The sequence below is a fragment of the Ictidomys tridecemlineatus genome, chromosome 7 (genome assembly GCF_052094955.1).
Source record: "Ictidomys tridecemlineatus isolate mIctTri1 chromosome 7, mIctTri1.hap1, whole genome shotgun sequence".
Taxonomy (NCBI): Eukaryota; Metazoa; Chordata; class Mammalia; order Rodentia; family Sciuridae; genus Ictidomys; species Ictidomys tridecemlineatus.
In genome coordinates this window covers 19437432-19461769 of record NC_135483.1, presented here as the reverse complement: position 1 = coordinate 19461769, position 24338 = coordinate 19437432, and the positions used below count along the sequence as shown (strand labels likewise).

At 38.5% G+C, this 24338-nt stretch overlaps 2 protein-coding genes across 3 annotated transcripts in view; both read right to left on the bottom strand.

Annotated features, from left to right (window-relative positions):
* The window catches only part of Taf2 (TATA-box binding protein associated factor 2), an 80065-nt gene extending 78146 nt beyond the window's left edge, over positions 1–1919 (bottom strand). For both annotated transcript variants that reach the window (XM_013357289.4, XM_005316202.5), the window contains exons 1-2: positions 1560–1919; positions 1048–1102 (exon numbers count right to left, since the gene is read on the bottom strand). In XM_013357289.4, the coding sequence (XP_013212743.2) occupies positions 1048–1102; positions 1560–1642 (138 nt within the window). In that variant the 5' untranslated portion in view covers positions 1643–1919. The remainder of the gene's footprint in view (positions 1–1047; positions 1103–1559) is intronic.
* A 2761-nt stretch (positions 1920–4680) lies between these two features.
* Dscc1 (DNA replication and sister chromatid cohesion 1) lies at positions 4681–24177 on the bottom strand. Its single transcript, XM_005316201.4, has 9 exons — positions 23879–24177; positions 21282–21450; positions 18067–18201; positions 16702–16792; positions 13795–13933; positions 13171–13223; positions 12804–12958; positions 9463–9611; positions 4681–5440 (listed from the first exon to the last, which is right to left on the bottom strand). Exons 1-9 carry the CDS (start codon positions 24055–24057, stop codon positions 5332–5334), a joined length of 1179 nt encoding a protein of 392 aa, XP_005316258.3. The 5' UTR covers positions 24058–24177; the 3' UTR covers positions 4681–5331.
* Between the last annotated feature and the right edge of the window lie 161 nt (positions 24178–24338).

Genomic DNA, 24338 nt, shown 5'->3' with positions numbered 1-24338 from the left:
CCTCTATTCTTTCAGCTACCTCACTTATAGTTACGATTAAAATATTATCTACTTCATGAGATTCTAGTGAAGATTCAATTAGTTAATACACATACAATTTAGAAGAAGTTTCTACCATACATGTTCACTGTAATTCAATCAACCATGTCAACTCCTTCTATTCCATTCTCATAAATGCTATCATTCTTGAAGGTGTCACCATTTCCCCACCAGACTACTGTAGTAACCTGTTATACAGACTCCAAATTTTCATACCTTTCCTATACAATTCATACAACATTATACACCTAAAGTATTCTACCACAGATACAAAGTAAATAATAAGGTATGAGAAACACTGCAAAAGAAACACCACAAATGGCCAGGAGTGGTGGCGCAGGCCTGTAATCCCAGAGGCTGAGGCAGGAGGATAACTGTTCAAAGAGTTCAAAGCCCACTTCAGCAACCACAAGGCGCTAAGCAGCTCCATGAAACCTTCTCTCTAAATAACAAAAAATAGGGCTGTGGATGTGGCTCAGTGTTCAACTGCCCTGAGTTCAACCCCCAATACCCACCCACCGACCCCCCCAAAAACTAAATACCCCAAATGAATAGACGAACTTAATGAAATGTTTAGAATCTTTACAAATCTTGACCATATCTCAAATATTATATTAGAAACCACTAAAAAGCAATACCACCTAAACTAGGTCAGCCAAGGATCAGAAAACAAAAGCAGTGGCATATTAGAAGATAACTAAAGTGAGTCCACTCATCTTAATTTTTTCACAGAAGAGATCTCACAATGGGCTTACTGTTATTTCATGCACAACTCTAAAAAGCTTGGTTACACAAGCTTTCATACTCCACAATAAAGAAATAAATTGTAATCAGAAAAAAGAAAAGAGGAGAAGGATTGAGAAATGTACAGAAGGACCTCAGAATCAAACAGATCTGAATTCTAATTCTTAGCTAGTCTTAAAACATCATTATCTGAAAGAACATACAGTGTTCGAGTACTGTGAAAGGTACACTTATTATTCATTGTAAATTTTAGATAAAACTTACCACAACAGACTTCCTCTGGAAATTTATGTTGTTGATGCAGACAACTTGATGGGTTGTATATTAAAAAATACAAAAGGATAAAATAATTTCTATTATTACATGAAAGCAAACTCTATCCAAGTATAAATATATGTTCTAAGCATGCGTGTGCCTTTGCGTGTGTATGAAAATCATATAATCCACATAAATTCAAAAATTACACGTTAATCTTTCATTTAAAAACCCTACAAACTGGAATGATTTGCTGGTTTTAAATCTAGCAACAGCCACAAAACACAAATTTCTTTAGACAGAAATAATTTAGTACTTTAAGAAAAAGATTTATTAAATCTGCATGGTGAACTATATCTGCTAATTGACACTGCCATTCATAATGATCACCCTACAAAGACCACTTCCATCACAGCGAGAGGACTCTCGTTTCCCACCGTTTCCAAGGCCCACCAAGTCGGTTTCAAACAATTACAAACTAAATAATGAGAAAAAAGGGGGAGGAATGAAAGGATACTTATAATTTATATGGCCTTGGGCTTTCAAAGCCCTTGTCTCCTTTCTTCCTGTTCATTCTGAAGGGCTCCGCACCGGTCGGTGGCATACAGCGGCCCGCGGGGCTGGGCTTCCCGGCTTCCCCGGGGGCTACGGGGCATTACCGGTCTCGGGAGCCTAGCTCTTCCCTGCCCCGACAGTCACGCCCCGCCTCCGGGACACCCTGGGCACCCAGACCGGGCTCCGCCGATAGACTAGGCTCCTTTCAGCCTCCTGCGTCCAGCTTCTGTCACACGGACGCCCCTCTCTGCAACCGCTCAAAGGGAGCGCCAGCCGACATGCTGCCGGTTGCCTTTAACCTCTGGCGTCAGCGGAAGTTGGACGCCTCCGGGGGCGGACCCGGAAGTCTCCCGTCAGTGGGCGGTGCTTGCGCGACAAAAACGCGGGAATTTTCTCATTTCCTTGCGATTGTTGGAACTTAGAAGAATGGACAAAATAATGGATGAGAGGAGAAGCGCAGTTAGGGAAGAGACATTAAAAGTTCTTTTATTTTTTTTTTGTACTGAAGATTGAACCCAGAGGTGCTCAACCACTGAGCCACATCCCCGACCTTTTTTATATATTTTTCTTTTTTTTTTTGGTACTGGGGATATAACTCAGGGGCACTCGACCAGGGAGCCACATTTCCCCAGCCCTATTTTGCATTTTATTTAAAGATAGGGTCTTGCTGAGTTGCTAAGTGCCTCCCTGAGTTGCTGAGGGTGAGTTTGAACTCGCAGTCCTCCTGCCTCAGCCTCCCCACCGGCTGGGGTTACAGGCATGCGCCACCCCTAAGGGCTAAAGTTTTTAAATAAAGGCCTACCGCACGCAGGTTGTGAAGTGCGGGGGAACAAGGTTTGCAAAGAGCCTAGAATAAACAGGGTAGGGGCCAATATTGGGGGCGCTTCTCAAAACCAAGAGGAGGGATGTGCTTCTGGCTTGCTGTATGGAGACACCACAAACTCAACTCATTTGTACCCACTGATTTAAACTGTAGGTAATGTCCCTATACTGCAGGTAGCCTGACAAACCTGGAGTCCTTAGTAGGCACTGCTGACTCAATATATGCTGCGTGTGCCTTTGTGTGTGTATAAAAATCATATAATCCACATAAATGCAGAAAAATGTATTGAAAAAGATTTTTCATATTCTTGTTGAATTATAGCTGTGCAAAATGGTGGGGTTTCTTTACATGCTCTTACATAAACACAAATATAAATTAACCAATACCATTCCTCAGTATTTCCTCTTTCCCTCCTCTTCCCCTCCCCCAGTCTCTTTATTCTCTGAATGCCCTTTGATCTGCATATTTCCCCAATCTTTCTTTTCCTTTTTCCTCTCTAGCTTTCACATAGGAAACATACAAGCCTTGACCTTGTGAGTTTGACTTATTTCTGTTACCAAAATGGTCTCTAGTTCCACCCACTTTCCTGCAAATGACTTCATTTTTTTTTATGGATGAACAAAACTCCATTGTGTGTATATGTCACATTTTCTCTATTCATTCATTCATCCATAATTTGGCTATTGTGAATTATGCTGCTATAAACATGAGTACACATGTATCATGGAGTATGACGACTCTAATTCTTTAGGACAAATACCAAAGAGTAAAAGAGCTGGATCATATGGTGATTCCATTCCTAACCCTTTGAGAAACTTCCAGACTGATTTCCATAGTGCATGTACTGATTTACATCCCAACAATAGTGCAAAAAGTGTTCAGTTCTCCATGTCCTCTCCAGCCAGCTTTTATTATTTGTATTCTTGATGACTGCCATTCTGAGTGGTGTGAGGTGAAATATCAGTATAGCTTTAATTTGCATTTCCCTAATTGCTAGTGATGTTGGACATTAAGATCATTTGTTCATTTATTAGTTTACTTGGCGTTTTTGTTGTTGTTGTTTTGAGTTCTTTATATATTCTGGACCTTAAATCTGTCAGAAGAGTAGCTAGATATCCCCATTCTGTAGATTCTCTTTACATTCTTAATGGGTTTTGTTGCTATGCAGCTTTTTTTTTGGTGGGGGGTGGGGATTTGCTGGAGAGCTAACCAGTGGCACTTAACCGCTGAGCCACTTCCCCAACCTAAGTCACTGAGATTACAGGTGAGGTGTATGCCACTGCACCCAGGGTGCAGAAGCTTTCTGATTTGATATTGTCTCATTAACTCTTGTCATTCTTTCCTGAGCTTCAGGGTCCTATTAAGAAAGTGGTTGCCTGTGCCTAGATATTGGAGTGTTGACCCTATGTTTTCTTCTAGGAATTGCATAATGTCTAGCGTAATTCCTAGGTCTTTGATCCATTTTAAGTTAATTTTTGTGCAGGGTGAGAGATAAGAGTCTAGCCTCTTCTAATATGGAAAACCAGTTGTCCCAGTCCCATTTGTTTAAAAGGCTGTCTTTCTCCAGTTTATGTTTCTGGCACTTTTGTCAAAGATCAGATGACTGTATGTGGGTTTGTCTTTGTGTCTTCTATTCTGTACCACTGGTCTATGTGTCTGTCTTTATGTCAGTACAATGCAGTTTTTGTTACTATATTTCTGTAGCATACTTTGAAGTCAGGTATTATGATACCTCCAGCATTGCTTTATTGGTTTAGAACTGCTTTGGCTATTCTGGGTCAAAAGACAAGCCTTGACCTTGTGAGTTTGACTTATTTCTGTTACCATAATGGTCTCTAGTTCCACCTACTTCCATTCTTCCAAATGAAATTTAGGACAGTTTTTTTTTTTCTAATTCTGTGAAGAATATCATTGGTATTTTGATGGGAATTGCATTGACTCTGTACCTTGAGTTTTGGTAGTATAGCAAATTTAACAGTATTAATTCTGCCTATTCAAGAACATCAAAGGTTTTCCATCTTCTTATGAAAAAAACATTTTGAAGTCATCATGTTGCATTTCACACGCATGAGAAAAAAGCTGGTAAACTTCAGTAACAGTTAAATCTTGTAATTATGTATTAACACTTTTCGAACCTTGGACCAGATTTAACTTGGCTTATCCTTTCCTTCTGTCCTACTGGAAAGCTTATTAACTAAAATAAAATTTGGTCTAAACAAAAACAAATTTTATCAAGCATTCCAACTCCACCTAGAAATTACCAGTAGTTTTCTAATGAGTTTTATTTGTGCCAGGATTATAAACCGATCTATAAGATTGAGGATTAAACCCATTTTGTTTAAAGTGCATGTATATACCAGCTAAGCGAACAGGGAAGCAATTACCAAGCCAATTTCACAAATCTTAACAGTACACTTGATAACACCTAGTGACATCCTGTTTCTGTGAAGGTTGAAAGTAGAGAAGAACTCAATTGAGAAATAGCATGTAAGTGACTAGATCTCTTCTAGACACTTATTTTCTTATCTAGAAAACTTTTAAATAATGAGAACATCAAATCCTAATTAAAGGTGTGAAATTTATATACAAAAAGCAATGTCCTTTCTATAAATAGAACCATGTAGACATCAGAGACTACAGAACTACTTTTCTATTAAATATAGGAAATAATACTTTCTCGTGCCCTTGTTTACACTGAGTACATACAACAAATGTAATATGAAGAATACTGAAATATCCTGTTACACTTAAAAAGTAAGTAGTAATAGTTTCAAAACATTAAGATGAGAACAAAAAACGCATTCAAGGAGTAGGTTTTTAAAAGCCAAAATAAAAATACATAAAAGAATCTTTTTCTTATATCTAGCAACTTTATAAAGCAATTCAGTTCCAAAGAAAAAACTCTTGTTCAAATTTTAAGTAATGGGTCTTCTTGAATTATAAACTTTAACTCCATTTTGCATTGAAGAACGTGAGTATTTAGTGAGTAATGCACCTATGGTTTGCTTCTCTCCACACAAATCTCTGTGGGAAGGAAAAAATAAACGAATAACATGAAAATCTTAGGAAGCATAATATAAAGTACTAATTATTTTATCTTTCTTCCCCTTAATCCATCTTTCAAGTAGGCATAAGGGTATGTTTTGCGGGGAGAAACAGGGTGGGGATTGGTTAAGTCTTAACTGAATGGGTATATTACATTACATTATTATTTTATTGAATCTTCACAGTAGAAGCAAGAGTGATATATTATTTAGCCCTACATTAGATAAGAGGAAGAGGCTCAAAGATGATGAACAACAGTCAAATTTTGCCACTAGGTCTTTATGACTTCAGAGTCCATGTTTTCTGTAATATCATACAATTTCTAAGGTTAGAATTCCAAGCAATGTGATACCCTGGAGTCTGGAATGAGAAAATCTAGATACTAGGCCACCTGCGTGAGCCTGTCTATGCTACCTGCCCTTTTTGAACTTGAGCTTCCTTTTCTGTACCTCAAAGAGGAGAAGATTATGTCCAGAACATAATGCAGGGAGGGAAGACATGATGAAAGGGGAAAGGCCTAGATCATAAATAACCATGAAGACATGAAAGGGAGCTGTGACTTAATTCTAAATAAATAAGAAGCCCTAAGAGAGTTTTAAATAATAGAAAAAAAGCATAATGTGATCTAAGTTTTAAATAATAGAAGCAACAAGTCAATGACTAAGAAAGACGGGTGGGGGTATGTGGAGGGTTCACTATATTATATTGCTGCTTTTGAATGCTTAAAGCTTTTCAAAATAAGTAACATAAAGAAAGGAGAGGGAAAGTAAGAAAAGTAGAAGGAGAGAGCCCAGTTCAAAGATGACCATCAGGATTTACTCATACTTTGCCCCAGAAAGTGAAGGAAGGCAAGGACAAGAATGGTTTCTAGACTTTTTGCTTGAATAATGGATGAGTGGAGGTGCTACTCACTGAGATGAAGAAGATGAAGAGTAAAGACAGGAAGAATCAATGTTCTGTTATGAAATTCCTATTAGATATCCAAATGGACATGTTAAGTAGGCAGCTAAATATAATAATCACAGAAAAGGTAAAGTATGAAGATAAAATGAAGAAGTCACTAAATTTAAATCCAAGATGAGGGCTCCAATGGAAAAGCATGCACAGAAGAGACAATAACCAAGAATAGAGTCCTAGAGCACTTCAAAATTTAAAGATGGGGAAGAAAGGGAGAAAAAAGTCAGCAAAAAGACATAAAAGGAGCTGCCCTGGGGAAGAGAGGAGAAACCCAAGATGTTTCAAGAAGGGGAAAGTGGCCTACTCAAACAGTGCTAAGAGGTCAAGTAAACAAGGACAATTGGCCACTGCATATAGGAAGATGGAAGTCATTGGAACCAGGAGATGTCACTGGGTAAAGGAAAAAAAACAGAAGATGAAAAAGCAGAGAGTAAATATACACATTTTTAAAAGGTGTCTTCTTGTAAGAGAACGTATGTAGCCAGTGTTTTCTTTCAAGACGGACAATACAGACAATATTATAGATATTGTGCTGATGGGCTGGAGATGTGGCTCAAGTGGTAGCGCCCTCGCCTGGCATGCGTGCGGCCCGGGTTCGATCCTCAGCACCACATACCAACAAAGATGTTGTGTCCGCCGAGAACTAAAAAATAAATATTAAAAATTCTCTCTCTCTCTCACTCTCTCTAAAAAAAAAAAAAAAAAAGATTGTGCTGATGGGAGGATCCATCCAATCCCAATAATAGGGAGACACTGATAATAAGAGTGGGAAAAGGGGATAATTAAAGGAGCCATGTCTTGAAGAAGACAGAGGAAATGAATCTATTGCAGAGGAAAGACTACCCTTAACAGCAGGGACACTTCATGCACTGCATAGGAGGGACTACAAAAGAAGAGGCGCAGACATGAGGAAGTTGCAGAGTTGACAATGGGATAAGGTGGTATTATGGTTTGGATGTGAGGTGTCCCACTAAAGCTCATGTGTGAGACAATGCAAGAAGGTTTGGATGAGAAATTATTGGGCTGTAGCCTTAACCTAATCAGTGAATTGATTCCCTGATAGGGATTAACTGAGTGCTAACTGAAATGGTATGATGTGGCTGGAAGAGGAGGGAATTGGGGCATGGCTTTGGGGCATATATTTGTATCTGATGAGTGGAGTCTGTCTCTGCTTTCTGATCACCATATGAGCTACTTCCCTCTGACACACTCTTCTGCCATGATATTCAGGCTCACTTCAACCTCCAAGGAATGGAGCTGGCTGCCTACAGAGACCTCTGAAACCGGGAATGGGGAAAAAAAAAAAAAAAAAAAAAACAAGGAGAGAAATGAATTACAGTAGATGGGGTAGAGAGAGAAGATGGGAGGGGAGGGGAGGGGGGATAGTAGAGGATAGGAAAGGTAGCAGAATACAACAGTTACTAATATGGCATTATGTAAAAATGTGGATGTTTAACCGATGTGATTCTGCAATCTTTGTAATGTTTTGAACAACCAAAAAAAAAAAAAAAACAAAGAGACCTCTGAAACCATGAGCCCTTAAAAAAACTTTTTCTCCTTTACAATTGTTCTGGTTAGATCTTTTAGTTACCTCAGCCAAAAAAAAAAAAACCTGACTAAAACAGGTGGCTCTGTCTAATTGCTCTGATGTCTTCAAGAAATAATGTCATAAGCATAAACTAGGCACAATGGCATACATCTATGATCCCAGCAACTTGAGAGGCTGAGACAGGAGAACAGCAAGTTTGAGGCCAATCTGAACAACTTGCAGAGAGCCTGTCTCAAAAAATAAAAATAGGTTGGGAACGTAGTTGTGGTAGAGTACCACTGGATTCCGTCCCTAATACCATGAAAAAATAAAAATTGTAAAATAAAGAAGTTCCTAAGCTGAGGGCAAAGAAGAAACAGGAGATATTGCTGGTGTGTAGAGATAGAAAAAGATGTAATTGAAGTTCCAACAGTAGAACAATTTCAATGAAGAAATGGTGCCTAGCCAGGGGCTTTGGTAAATTCCTCTTACATTTTTGTGGGTAGACGAAGGGGGACCAGGGATGAAACCCAGGGGCAATTTTACCACTGAGCCACATTCCCACCCCTTATTTATTATTTTCAGACAGGGTCTTGTTAAGTTTCTTAGGACCTCACTGAGTTGCTGAAGCTGCCCTTGAACTTACAATCCTCCTGGCTCAGTCTCCCAAATTGCTGGGATTACAGGCATGTGCCACTGCATCCAGTTTCACTTACATTCCTTTTTTTTTTTTTTTTTAGTTGTCAATGAATCTTTATTTAATTTATTTATTTACATGCAGTGCTGAGGATCCAATCCAGGGCGACACACATACTAGGCAAGCGCTCTACCACACTGAGCTACGATCCCAGCTACTCTACTTACATTTTTAACCAAAAGTGATAGCCCCATTATGTTCTCTCTGAGAAATTTTAGCTGCCCAGGTATAGGTATGGAATAAGCAGAAAGTTGTATTAAATCTTTGTAGATTTTTACCAGAGCCGTATGAGGAAGAGAGGGCACAGTAAGAGAGTATAAACAGCAGGCATTAGAGACACTGGCCACAGAATCCAAGCTGGGTAAACAGAAGAGAGATGATCTATTAGGTGTGACACACAGGGATGAAGCCATAGTGTTAGTGGATCTCAAGTGTCGGTGCACTTGAGATCCTCTAAACAGTGACTCAGAGTTAACACATTCTGCTGCAGTTTGGCTTCTACCAAAATGTTAAAAAGTAAGGCAATAAATAGGTGGCAAAGAGAGGTGATTAGAGTTTTAGTGAGGTATATATTCTGTCCCTCAAAGAACTATAATTTTGTAGGAAGGAGAGCAGAAGTGTTCTAGGAGTTGTAAGGAACAAAGCTAACACATATGCCACCTCCAGGACCAGTAATCATGGAGACTACCTGAGCAAGTATGGAGGGAAGCAGTGTTCTCAGGGAATGCAAAATAACAGTCCTGGTAATAAATCTAAAATGCTATGCCACTCTTTGTAAAAAGAACGACCCTCAAAATCCACTTTTCATAAATTACTTACCGGATATATGGAGCAATGTCTTCTTCTGTCCACTTCTCCCTTAGAGAAAATAGACTATTAAAACGTTCCTGATTTCCCTCAGGTAAATCATCTACTTTCAGCAAAAATATGATTTCTGGTCTTGAGTGTCTATCCACCAGTGCTAAACCCTATAAGAAATGACAACAACAACAACAACAAAAAATGGCAGTTAAAGTAATGATCTAATATTCAAACATGACTCATTCTTTTACCACTAGATTTAGCTTAGCCCATAGTATTAAAAAAGTAAGCTACAAGAAACTTACACAAACCATCCAGGGATTTATAATAGTCTTTTTTATGAAAAGAGTTCCTTTAAGCAGTCATCTCTTCTCCTTGTATTCCAGCTTCTACTACCACCAATTTATTAAAGTAACTTTAGTTATTTTTTCTTTTTAATAGTGCTGAGGATCAAACCCAGGGCCTTGCTCATGCTAGCCAAGTACCATGCCATTGAGCTACATCCCTAGCCCAAGACAGCTTTAGTTATTAAGGTCACCAGTGACCTGTCCTTGCCTAATCCAGTGGGCTCTTTTTCTGAATTCATCTTACTGACCCACTGCTTCTAGTTAATGTTGATGACTCCTTTATCTACTCTTATAGAAAAAGCAGTCACCATTGAGTAGATAAAAGAGTCATCACTGACATCACTCTCTTATTTTCTGCATTACTTGATATGGTAGTTCCCTGGGCCTCTATCCTGACCCCATTACCTCTTTCACTGTCACTCTTCTGGGTAACCTCATATTAACCTGTGGCCTGGCATTACCTGCTAATGACTAACATTTGTATCTCCCACTCCAATGTCTTTCCGAGACCCAGACTTCTATATCCAAATTTACAGATGAGCTCATGTTGTTTATCATCCCACTCTGCTATAGACCCAGTATGCTAGGAAAATAGGAAACCTAGGTATCATCGTAGATTTTACTGTTCAAACCCCAAACCTAAGTGGTTAACAAATCCTGTAGATTTAGAGCCTCAAGATTTCTCTATCCATTCCCTATTGCCTATTTCTTTGGCCAACACTCTTTTAAACAGGAGTATTTAAGTGCAGAAAGCCTGGAATGTTCTTTTTCATAATCTATCCAAACTTCCATCCATCTAACTTCTTTATTGTTATAGTACAGGATGAACATCTCTAATCAAAAATGCTCAAAAAGTTTCAAATTTTGGATTTGGGAGCATTTGGGATTTTGGATTAGAGATGCTCAACCTGAGGAATTTATGCAAATATTCCAAAATCTGAAAAATCCTGAAATCTGAAACAGTCCTGGTCCCAAGCTTTTCAGGTAAGGACACTCAACTTATATTCTTTCCAAAAGGCAAATCTGATAAGCACTTGATGAGGCAACTCTTCTAACCAATGTCACTGAATGGCCCCAGATCTTTAGAATTGAAGGGTTTTTTGCACAATCCATAGTGTCCCTAACTATCTTGCCAGCACCCTTCACTTAGCCACTATCCATACTAACGGTACCCCAATTTTTTTTAAAGAGAGAGAGAGAGAAAGAGAGAATTTTTTTAATATTTATTTTTAGTTTTTCGGTGGACACAACATCTTTATTTTATTTTTATGTGGTGCTGAGGATCGAACCCAGCACCCTGCTCATGCCAGGCAAGCACGGTACCGCTTGAGCCACATCCCCAGCCTGGTACCCCAATTTTTATACTTCTATACCTTTGAAAATACTCTCTTGGTACCTGTCTCTGCCCTTCCTACCTAGAAAGAAAAAGTTCATCCTTCCATACCCAGCAAGTAAAGCATCTATTACTTCTAACAATCATCTGATTGACTCCTTTTCTTTGCTCTCATACATTCTGTGCATGCGTTTTCGGTGGCAACAATCACTGTTTGTAAGAACAGATTTACTCATGAAATGTGCACCCCACCATTGCCAATTCCCAGGCCAGCTCTTAGCACCTGTATGGTGGTTAGCATCTAGTTTGGTACCTACACATAAGAGGAACTTTATAAATATGGAATAAATTCTTTCATTTATTTTCCAAATACTTATTAAATATACTACATCCCAGGCAGAATGCCCCATATGGGCAAGCAACAATAAACAAAATGCTATCAAAGCAGACAGTGAGAAACTATGTAATTAAACACTTTTCCAAAGCTAAGGGATAAGTGTCATGAAGGAAAAACTACAGGGCACTACAGAAGGAGGAAATGGGAGGCATTTTTTTTAGAAAGAAATAAGTAAGAGTTGGTCAGGTGGAATTAGAGTGAATATCATTCTAGAACAAAAGCCTTATATGAAGGTCCTAATGTAAGATAAGAGTTTAATGATCTTTAAACCTTCAAGAAGGCTGTTATGTGGTAAGCCAGAGAGAAAGCAAACACATAAAGCTTTGGGCAGATCAAAAAGGGCCTAGGGGCTGGGGTTGTGGCTCAGTGGTAGAGCGCTTGCCTCGCACGCTTGAGGCACAGGGTTCGATCCTCAGCACGCCATAAAAATAAATAAAATAAAGACATTGTGTCCGTCTACAACTAAAAAAAGTATTTTTTTTAAAAAGGGAGCCTATAGGCCGAGATACAAAGTCTGTATTTTACATCTTAAGTGCAATGGGCAATCATTAAAATGATTTAAGCAGGACATTCATCTAATCTGACTAGCAATTTTAAAAGATCATTCTAGGGCCTGGGGATGTTGTTCAATGGCAGAGCACTAGATTAGCATGCTTAGTGGCCTGGGTTGGAATTCCAGCACCATACATACACAAAATTCATTCTAGTAGTACCACAGGAAGGGACTGAAGATGGGGAAAATGAGAAGTGCAGGAGCCTGCTGAGGGATTTTATTATAGATGCAGGAGACCCTGGTAGTTTGGACTAGGACAGTTGTGATGGAAATGGAGAGAAATGGAATAAAATGAGACACACTGGGTAAGAAAAGAGATTATCTATGAATGGGCCCAAGGGATATTAAGGAGGTGATGGAAGTGTTCTAATACTGGATTGTGGTGATAGCTATATAACTAGTCAAGTCACTAAAAATCATTTTAGTTGATTCATTTATTTTTGGTGAGGATCAAACTCAAGGCTTTGTGAGTGCTAACACAAGCTCTTCCATTGAGCTAGCTCTCCAACCCTTAAAGTCATTTTTAAAAGATAATGTTATGAAATGAAAATTATGCCTCCATCAAGTATTGGGAATTCTAAAAGGTCTCTGTGATGAATTCAATGGGCATTATAATCCCCTTGGTGTCTAGGAAAATAAATCAGCTCCAAATTCAGACCCAAGACAAATATTATCTCCCCTAGTAAGTAATCACCTATTGAATCAGGTAGTAACTTTGACTGATATTACCTTGAGCTGATCAAGCCTAGTTATCATTCCTTCAGGAACACTCTGTTGCCACACTTCTTGAAACTCAGCCAGATTGAATTTCACTGCATTCTGAAGTAACATTTGTGCTGTTGCTCTGCATATTTTATCAGAACTCAAATCAAAATAAACTTCACCTAAGGAAAAGATAGTTTCAAATTATCCACTTACAATTAAATGTAGCACTAATGTTTTCTTTTCATCTATACTACTTCTAGGGAAGAATTATACACCTCCACTCACCTCCCATAGTCCCACTATTATTTTTAACCCCAGCATGCTTTAGAAAGGTATACCAATTTTAACATACAAAAGTTAAAATACCCATTAAAATACTTTAAAAACCTACCTTCTTCTGTATATTTCTTCCCATAACATTTAAGACAGTGTTCTATCATTTCCCTGAAAAATTTAAAACAATCTTTGACAAATTACCAACATTTTTATACACTGTATTTTAAACCCCATTGCTAATTAGAAATTAAGATAAAAATTTGAGATTTGAGATACTAAATTATTTGGATGCCAAATAAGACTTTATTTAAATTGGGAACTAAATAAAATATACTGGGAAGCTGCTACTTGCCAAGCCCCAGGCTAATACATTTTTACATGAATTATGTGAGCACAATTTTATGACTGTAAAATAGCTCAAACATAACAATTCCTTTTAGAATTCCCAATATTTGATGGAGGCATAATTTTCATCTCATAACATTACCTTTTAAAAATGAAAAATTTTAAATAAATAATAAATAGAAAATTTTTATGATAAAAACAAAATAGAAAGGAGAAAACATGATGTAAATTTATTCAGCCAGTTACCAAATTTCCTAAATCCTTTTTAGTTCTATATTTAAATTATTTTTATATTGAAATACAAATACTCTGTCCCCTGGATTTAGTTTTGCTCTAGAAAAGAATTTCCTTCCCCTTAAAGAAATTTGGAGGGACAAGTAATTAAAATACTTACCCTGGTTCCAATGGTCCAAGTTCCTGAAGGCATATGTTCAAAGGAACTTTACTAAAAGACCAAGATTCAGAATCCACCAGCTGAGTTATATGATTCAGAAGTTTCATCTCATAGTCAAAGTCAAGAATCCTCCAATAACCTAAAAATTCCAAAAGAACATTTAAACGAATTAAACATTAAGTGAATTAATTAGCTAACAGATTGTTAATACAGCAGCATTCTCTTGCCCATTGCAAAAAAAAAAAAAAAAAAGCTCAAAAAAAAGAAAAAAAGGCACTAAAAGTCTTATTTTCTTTAAACAAATTTTTTTTTAATGCTTTTCTCCCAGGTTTTGTGGTGGTGGGGATTAAACTCAGGACTCCATACACGCTAAGAACGTAGTCTACCATTGTGCTATACCACTAGTTCTCTCAATCATTTAAAATTCTATCCTGGGGAAGATCAACTGATTTTTAAATAGTATTTTTTATATGACCAACACTGGGTTTCTTCAAGATGTTTTATATTCTTTTTTTTTTAATATTTATTTTTTAGTTTTAGATGGACACAATATCTTTATTTTACATTTATGTGGTGCTGAGGATCGAACCCAGTGCCTCGTGCATGCTAGGTGAGCACTCTACCACTGAGCCACAACCCCAGCCCCCAAGATATTTAATATTCTATTATCTCACAATAATTTTCTTGTTCTGTGAAAGTAAGGAAATCTGCAGCTGGTATAGCCATTTCATTAGCAAACATTTTCAAATAAGTGAAGCGAGGGTCACAGATTCCAGGGTAATCTACAGGGTAATCTGCTGTGCAGCATTGCCAGGTTATAATTCCCCGGTCACGGCTATTTTGCAGTGATATTCTCACATTCATAAAAATGTTTAGCTCAATTGAGATATGGCAGACTCTGATACAGTATGGGCAAAGGAAAATAAACATTGGACACTGAGATATATTATCCCTGTAACTGTGCAAGAATATAAAATGCCATATTATAATTGATAACACAACCACCAGCCCTGGAAAAAGAAACTGAGCACATGTCCTCCATTTCCAAGAGAAAAGGTTTCTATTTCTATACTGAAAAAAATAAAAGCAACATTAAAAAATGAATTGTGTGATGTAAAACTAGAGGAGAGAGCTAGGAGTAATCTATGTATCCCTCTATCAAAACTTTATCCATTCCCATGCAATCAGTGAATAATGTAGAGGGCTATAGAAGATACATGGTTTATAGCTGGGTGCGGTATCACACCCCTGTAATCCCAGAGATTTTGGAAGCTGAAGTAGGAGGATCACAAGTTCAAAGACAGCCTCAGCAACTTAGCAATGCCCTAAGCAACTTACTGAAACTCATTCCAAAATAAATAATGAAAAGGGCTGGGGATGTGACTCAGTGGTAAATCCTCTCTGGGTTCAATTCCTAGTACCAAAAAAAAAAAAAAAAAAGAATAAATGGTTTGGTTTGCCACCACCCCCCCACCTTTTAAAACTAACATTCAAGGCATCCATACACCATACTAATCAGCAGCAAGTATACTTAATTAAAAACTGTTTTAGACGCTCTAGACAGAATGAGTCTCAAGAAACCACAACAAAGGGCTAAGTGGTACCAGTTAATCCTAAGTTGTGTGAAGTTGCTTTACTCAACAAAATTTGCCACATTGAGGGGTACAGTCTCACAAAAGTTAATCTTGATTGGAAGATTATAAGCAAATTGAATTGTGTATCTACCAATGCATGCTGATTTCCTCATCCATAACACATGGGGACAGAATTAAGCTGCTTCTCTTGGCAATAATAAAAATAATTTAAAAATTAAAAAAAGAGAATGCATGCAAACATCTACTGAGGATCACCACAGATCCATGTGCTGAAAAGAAGCTCCAATAAGGTATTGCATGGTTTCTCCATCAAGCCCTCCTGTATCTTTTATATAGGCTTAAATGATAAATGCATGCTTAGAAATACATTAAAGAAGAAACACAGCCCCATCTCCAAGCAATTTGTAAATACAATGAGATTATTAAATTAATTTTGAACTAGGAATTCAAATACAGGATTCTTTGCCACATCCTATCACTCAACATGTAGCCCTTGTCAAGGTCGTTTTTTAAACTTTGTCCTAGGCCTTAGTTTCCTTACCTATTAAAAAAAATAATAGACTGCCTGATATATCAAACCCTTTCTTAATCAAACATGGTTCTTCTATTACCACTTAACCTAAAGAAAAAGGCTACAAGGAATGGTTAAAGTCACTGGTAACCTTCTGTATGATGATCACACATAGACTCTCCCATACCCAAAAAGACAAATACCATCCTATTTTCTTCCTCTTCTTCATTTTTTAGTTTTTGGTGGTACTAGGGTTGCAAACACAGCGCCTCATACGTGCTAGCCAAACATTCTACCACACAGCAACATTCCCAGTCACTAATATTATCATATTTGAATGCAAAAGATTAAATAAGCCAGGAGAAATGGTGCACACATTTAACCCCAGCTACTTGGGAGGCTGAGGAAGGAGAATATCAAGTTCAAGGCCAGTCTTAGCAACTCAGTGAGACTTTGTCTCAAAAAAATAAATAAATAGCCAGGCTCAGTAGCTCACACTTGTAATCTCAGCAATTCAAGAGGCTGAGGCAGGAGGATCACATGTTTAAAGCCAGCCTCAGTAACTTAGTGAAGCCCTAAGCAACTTAGCAAGACCCTGTCTCAAAATAAAACATAAAAAGGGCTGGGGATGTGGCTCAGTTGTTAAGCTCTCCTGGGTTCAATCCCTGGTACCAGAATAAATAAATAAATAAACAAACAAACAAACAAATAAGCAAGCATGCAACAGGGTGAAGCTGTCCAAAAACTTCTCGATTCATACCCAAATCTATCTTTAAAAATGATAATAATAAAAAATGTTACCTCCAATCTCACAGGCATTTAAAACTTCTAACTGGGTCATTATTTCTTCTTCACTTGCCTGAATTCGATCAAGCAAATCTTCAGTGGTATACTGAAACAAACAAAAACATTTTAATGCTTTGAAGAATAATATTTTAGATTCCTTGTTGAATTTTGGGAAATAAATACATAGAACAGATTAAGGCAATATTTATGGACTAGTCCAGTTTCTTTTATTAATAAATAATGCTTATAATACAAAATCAATAGACAGCAGAAAACAGAGGTAAATGCTCATGTCACTGAAATTGGTAATAGTTTCTTTTTTTGTCATGCTGGAGATTGAACCCAGGGCCTCATGCATACCAGGCAAGCACTCTACCACTGAGCTACATCCCCAGACTTCACTGAAATGATGAATTTTTGTATCAAAGCACTATCAAGGGTTGTGGGTTGTGGCTCATCAGTAGAGCGCTTGCCTCACATGTGTGAGGCCCTGGGTTTGATCCTCAGCACCACATAAAAATAAATAAACAAAATAAAGTTATTGTAACTATCCACAACTAAAAAATATTTTTTAAAAAACACTAACAATGCAAAAGAACAAATATTATATGATTCCACATCCATATGATGTATTAAGAGTACTTAAATTCAGAGACAGACAGTAGAATGTGGCTGCTATTGCTCAGGGAGAGGGAGGAATCCATTGGGGAATCCATTGTTTAATGAATACAAAGTTTCATCTTCCCAACATCCTCCATTAGGAAGATGATAAAGTTCTAGAGAAAGATGGTGCTTAATTTGCACACCAACATGAATGTACTTAGTGCTACTGAATTTATATTTTAAAGTCATTAAAATGGCAAGTGTTATGTTGTATCTATTTTATCACAATAAAAATACATCAAGAAATTAAAAGAACAACCTGCCAAATGGGAGAAAATATTTGCATATGATATATATGATAAGGGTTCATAAATAAAAGACAAATAATTAAAACACAGGCAAAGAAAGTAAGTAGATATATAAATAAAATCATGAAAATGTGCTGAATATCATTAGTCATCAGGGAAATGTACTTCAAAACCACATGAGATACCAGTTATTTATTTACATATATATGTACATTTTAAGCCTACAATACCCAGTATTCCCATGTGTTCTCCCATTCCAGAGCTGACCAGGCCCAACCCTACTTAGCTTCCAAGATCATAAAAGTTCAGGTATGGTCAGGGTGGCATGGCCCTTGAAAAGTTACCATTTTAAGTCCATCAGAATGAGTTTAAAGTTTTCATAACCTTTAAAAAGTAAGAATTTCACCATGAAGTGCACCTTATAAAAGTTTTCTAAATTTCAAATCAAGAATGAAAACAGGAGTCTTACTTTTGAGCGATTTGAATCCTCTTCTTTTTGACTGTCAGGTCCTTCATAGGTATTTTCCATTAGAAGTTTCTTTAGCTTCTTTAATTTAGGTCTGCATCTTCTCAATTCCCAATAGTTATTAGAAAAACCAAAGATCTAGAAATCATATCATAACCTCTTAGGGTCCATTCTAAAAGAGAGTTCATAAGAAATTCCAACTAATCCATCTTTCCTGACCAAAACCAAAGAAAAAGGAAACCAAAGTATTCTACTTTTTATCAGGAAGATACTCATCCAGTTGCATCAAGTAGAGATAGATATCTTTAACAAACATCTTTTCTCAATGTCCAATTCAGAAAATGCTGCCAACAAAGTGAGAATCAATAACTGAGCATCACATCTCAATAATAGTCTTAGAGGGGCTGGGGTTGTGGCTCTGGGTAGAGCGCTTACCTAGCATGTGTAAGGCCCTGGGTTCCATCCTCAGCATCACATAAAGATAGATAAATAAATGTATTGTATCCATCTACAACTAAAAAATATTTTTAAAAAGAATAGTCTTAGAAACTAAAGTCTGCCCAGAATAGAATGAGCAGAATGGTCACAATTCTGCAAATCTGGTAGAAGTAAACTGAAAATGAACATGGTTATGAAAAACATAGTTATGAAAACATATAGTCTGAAAAATAGAAAATAGGAACATTATCTCAGTCATCAAATAATGAAGGAATATTAAAAGGAAAAGGAGGTACCTTCCTTCTATCTTGCTCAGTTTGGGGAGGCTTTTGTTCAGTGCAAAAATTTCTACTATTTCTAATTACAGCTAATTTGATTGCTGGACTTGTTGAGAGCTATAGCAGAGTCGGAGTCTGGCATATTACCAGAAGGAATGATTGAGAGGTGAAGCCAGGGAGCCATTAAGATGATGATAATTAAGTTAAGCTCTGTATAATTGCTGTGACTGGATAATGCTGGATTGAAACAGGCTGTGTATTCAGTTGTATATGGACCCCTGCTGTCTGGCAATAGGGCGGCTCCTGCTACCTACCGCCTGTTGAGTTCTCATTGAGTTCCCCTTGACTTCTCCTGGAGTAGTTCTAGTGGAGCCCAGTGGAGGGCGGAAGAAGTTCAGGGGGAGGGAGTTCCTGTTGGTGTGGTGTTCCTGGAAGAGCCATGTGGGTGGCGTTTGGGAGAGTTCGGGGAAATAAAGGAGTGCCTGTTTGAACCTACAAGTGCCTCGTGGTGGCTCGGTTATTTTGTGCTCAGCCAGACTGCAGCATGGACTTGTGACAGAGGTCTATCACTTGAAGAAATCCAGGTCACAGAGGCTAGATGATGGATGAATATGTTATTTCCCTCTACATTTTCAGGATAGCCGAGCACTGGATGCCCAATAAGTGTTTACATGAAAGAAGAAAAAGCTAAACTGGATTATCTCCAGGATGCCTTGCAACTCTGAGATGGAAGGACAGGGGATGCTTCTATTCTCAAAATAGGAAAAGGCTTGACTGACAAGATGAGGCTACAGCCTGAAGGAAATGCTGCTGAATCTAAGGCCTTCAAAAAAAGAGGTTGGTGCCAAACAAAAAAGATGGAGTCTATCCGTAGTTCAAAGTGGCAGCCATCTGACTATCTCCAAGGCACAGATGGGGGCATATGGTTTCGTGTGGTACAGGAGAGGAATCAGGTTTGGCCTTATGTTTAAATTAGTTGCCAATAAAAAAAAAAAAAAAAAAAAAAAAAAAAAAGAAGATTTTATCCCCCAAACCTAAATTTCAAGCATAACTGGAAAAAAAAAAAATCACAATGCTGGGCCTGCTTACCTACAAGTCAACTGAATAATGGCCATCCACCTACTTAGGGCTTATGGTGTCCAATTTCCCACAGACCCAAACACTACTTGCTACTCCTGGGTATCTACTACCATTTGTCAACCCCAGCCTTGCTGATGTGCATTCTCATTTAGTCCTTTTAGGCATTTCTCTGCTGGGAAGAGCTACCATGGATTATGGCTTTGGTTAGTGGATCTTTAAGTTCTACCCAGTCTCATCAACCAGAATTCCCACAACAAATAAGAGCTCAAAGATACTTGTAGATATTATTATGTTCTCACAAAAACACCAACCAACCAAGTTAGTGATGAAAAATATAACATCTTTTACAAAAGAATGAACTATTAATATATCTAGTTAGTTACAGTGAAAGATTTGTAACCCGACAGAAACCAAAATAAAAATTTTACTGGAAATTCCTCTATTCCAGTAACATCACATGAATCACCAAAGCTTCCCAGCACTTTCCCTTTTTTCCTCTCCAGTTCTATTTTTAAGAAAATAGTTGGCCTAAAGTCATCCTGAAAGAATTAAGAGCTATGCTTTGATTGTTACATGTGTAATGACCTAGACAGGATGGAGACTTTTGTTTGGTAACTACCATTAGTATTCTCCAAAATAATTAAAAATTTGTTATACTTGGCTGCAGATATTAATGAACTAAACCACACTTAAAGCACACTTCATTCAAAAATTCATTTTCTTCCCTTTTCTCCCTTGTATTCATTTTCTTCCCTTTTCTCCCTCACATACACTAGTTATGACTTGAGGGAGTTTCTTTTCAAAACACATCCACAACAAAATTCACTGAAATTAGGTAAAACTTTTTGAATGAGTCACCTAATAGCAAAGTCATCACATCAGAAAAAAGATCAATTTGAGACTTAAAAATCAAATTAGTGGCTGGGGAATGTGGCTCAGTGGAGAGCACTTGCCAGGCATGCATGAAGCCCTCAGTTCAAACCCCAGTACCACAAAAGAAAAAAAAAGAAAGAAATAATTAAGTTGAGAAACTAAAGACAAGTTCACAATATTTCAAACAAAATAATAATAATGCTGAAAAACTTTCAAATTTCATTATAGAGGGCTAAGCAAGATGTTGCACACCTGTAATCCCAGCGACCTGGCCTTGGCAGGAGGATGGGAAGCTTGAGGCCAACTTCAGCAATTTAGTGAGACTCAGTTTCAAAATAAGGGCTGGGTACATATAGATCAATGGTAAAATGCCCTTGGGTTAAATCCCCAGTACCAAAATAAATGAAAAAGTAGAAATAAATTTCATAACACAACTTCTACAATTCCCCATGATTATACATTTTATGCCAAAAGTTTTAATAAAAGGCAAGATTGGCACCTGTGTTATCAACCTCAGACTTACATAAATGAGGGGAGAAAAAATAGTACCTCAGTGTGAATAATGTTACACTGTGTTTCCTCCATCTTCAGCTGGTCTGGAGTTTTACAGCCAGGAATAAAAAGCAACATATTTGAAGTATCTGCTATTTTCAAGTCATATGTTTTGTCTTTACTGCACAGCACAGCTTGTTCATCTTTATCTCCCCGAATCACAAGACTGCAGGAAAACAGAGGGAAAATACAAGGTTTAGGGCTGGGGTTGTGGCTTAGTGGTAGAGCATTTGCCTAGCATGGGTGAGGCACTGGGTCCTATTCTTAGCACTGCATATAAATAAAAAAACAAAAAAAGTCTATCAACAAAAAATATATATATGAAAACATGGTTTATTGAGACTCCAGTGGACATCTTCATTTTAAACTCACTTCCCGAATGTTCTGGCTTGCAGAATTTAAAATTAAGCCTTGATGCTGTGTCCAGCCTTGTGGTACAATCATGGATTCTAAAGAGCAAATACTGGACCAAGTGAGAGCCAGACAGGCGCCTGGTGCCTCACTAAGGAAAACAATAACTAAATATGGGCAAGTAAGAACTAATGAGGCCATGAGGCCAAATGTCACCCAAAGGCATCTTTGTGCAAGCTACTGGGAAGACCACAAGTATCTAGAGGCTTTAGTCGATGTCTCACAACTTTTAAAACAGGCTAAAGTTGTGCTTATGAAACATGTGCATAGGAATCTGGTTATAAAGCAAATTGGGATATAGTAGGTCTGGGATGGGACCTAAGACTCTATTTCTATAAAGCTACCTAGGATAAGCACAATACTGCTTTGATGCCCACTCAAATGTTTTCGGTGTTTTGTTCTGAGCAATCAAAGGAGCACATCCTAGCCTAACCATTAGCTATGTGGCAAAGATACCTCAGCCTTATGAAAAGAAGACTGTGATGCTGAATGAAAAATAGGACAATGATATGTATAGAAATGAAAGACTCTGAGAAAGGGAATTTATCACAGGTGAAGAAAAGCAAAAAGATAAGGATGAAGGTGAGGAGGAGGAAGAGGAAAGACCAGATGATGACAGAGTTGATTCTCCAAGTTTTCCTTGTGTATGGAACATTAAACTCTCCTGTGCACAACTCACTTCTTTTAAACAAATAATTACAAATCTAAAATAGAAGACTGCAATTGTCTTTGTAACTAAGCCGTCAGTTAAGTGAAAAGAATGTTTCTTAGATTCCTATTGCTTAAAGTTAATAGGCCCAAATGTCTACCCTTTGATGTTTGTCTCTACATTGCACTATCCCCAATAAAATGCGCAAGTTTGTCAGCTTAACCAGATAAAGAGAAGGTTCTCATACCTGAAGTCTTTTTGATCTCCATTAACTCAGATGGAAACTCTTAACGGAAGCTTTTCAGTTCTCTTAAGGGTACTCTGATTAATACCAAAGACTGGTCAATTGACTAGAACACTGTTTGAAAGAGTCAGATATGAAGATTGAAACACAGCCCAAAGGGCTCAACTAAAAGGAACCTACAAATATGTATGTTGGAGTAAGAGTGACACAAAAGAAAATCAACTTGCAGGAGTTGGGACTGCACCAAGTTGACAAGCAACTGATTGAAGGATTCTCTAGATTTCTCAAGGCTGCCTTCACAACTACCAACTTCTATTTTTTGTTGTTGTTGTTTGTACTGGGAGCAAACCCAAGGCCTCTGCATGCTAATCAAGCACTGTACCACAGAGCAACTCTCAATATCTGACTATGTTTTTTTTAATCCAAGAGGTTGGCAGCAAATTTGCAGCTGACCTAGAATTAGAAATAGCTTTAAGCCCCCATTAAATGACCCCAAACAAGTCTGTTTGGGGCCCTAGCTCAATTGCCAAGTCATAATTAAGGCTTTTTAAAAAAAAAAAATTATAATACCTTTATTTATTTATTTTTTATGTGGTGCTGAGGATGGAACCCAGGGCCTCTCGCTCTATTGCTGAGCCACAACCCCAGCCCCCCATAATTAAGGCTTTTAACTTATTCCCTAAAGGTCCTATCCATCGTTTGAGTAAAAGTAATATATGTGGGAAACAAGACGTTTGTAAAGATCAGATATTATCATTGTACTTTAAAGTAGAACGGCAACAGAATGAATCAAACATGACTTTCCTATGTTCATATATGATTCAAGAGCAGTGTAACTCCACATCATGTACAACCACAAAAATGGTAAGTTTTACTCCATCTATGTATGGTGTGTCAAAATGCATTCTACTGTCATTTGTACCTAACAAGAACAACAACAAAGTAAAATGACAAAGTGTCCTGTGGAGTCCCTGGCATCACTGTTAATGTCTTCAAATTTTTAGTGGGGTTCTAGTTGCCGACAATTCCACTGACACAGGCCTCCTGGTTCGGCTGAACCCATCCTATTTATCACCTCAGTCCAGCTAACTGCAGGGCCATGCAGGGGCTGGGGATCCTTCTCGGGAGTTGGCAGCACGCAGGATATCAGGCCACCAGCTGGCTGTGAGCCGCTGGCATTTCTCTGGCCCTGATTGCTCCACCTGAATTTCCGGGTGAAAAAATAATCCGAAGGCGGCTGGCAGCAGGCGGGCTCCGCGGGGCGTCCTGGGACCCCAGCCCCCGGCTCACCTGTGTCCGGCCTCCAGCTGCTGGCACAGCGCGGGCTCCAGTTCCAGCAGGCAGAAGTCGCCGGCGGCCGCGCCGCTGGCCCCCAGGCCGAAGCTCAGGCAGTGCACGGTGGGCAGCAGCTCGGCGGGGTTCAGCTTGGCGACCTGCAGCGTCGCGTCTACCTCCTCGCGTGTCCTCATCGCGGCGCGGCGAGGGGGATGCCGAGCACCAGGGTCGCGGGGGCGGGTGCGACGGGCAAGAACCAGACACTCAAGCAGCAGAAGCCGGCCACACGGACACGAAATATACACTATTTCAAAAGCGCGCCAAGGCGCTGGAGACGTGTTTCCGGGGCGGAGCGCGCCGCAGTGCGCGGGAAGATCCCAAAGCATCACGGCGCGCCACCCCTAGGAGGCCGGGTCATTCTACGGAGTCTTGACGGCTGGAAAGCAAATCGGCTGCCTGCGCGCGGGCTGCGTGG

Bases quoted from the DNA above. Each gene is read 5' to 3' on its own strand.
- Dscc1 (XM_005316201.4), bottom strand. From the start codon at position 24,057: ATGAGGACACGCGAGGAGGTAGACGCGACGCTGCAGGTCGCCAAGCTG. The intron at 9,612-12,803 runs GTAATATCAGTC...CATTTCTTATAG, and splicing joins CTAGGCTTGATCAGCTCAAG to GGTTTAGCACTGGTGGATAG. The intron at 5,441-9,462 runs GTAAGTAATTTA...TCCTTCCCACAG, and splicing joins GACATTGCTCCATATATCCG to AGATTTGTGTGGAGAGAAGC.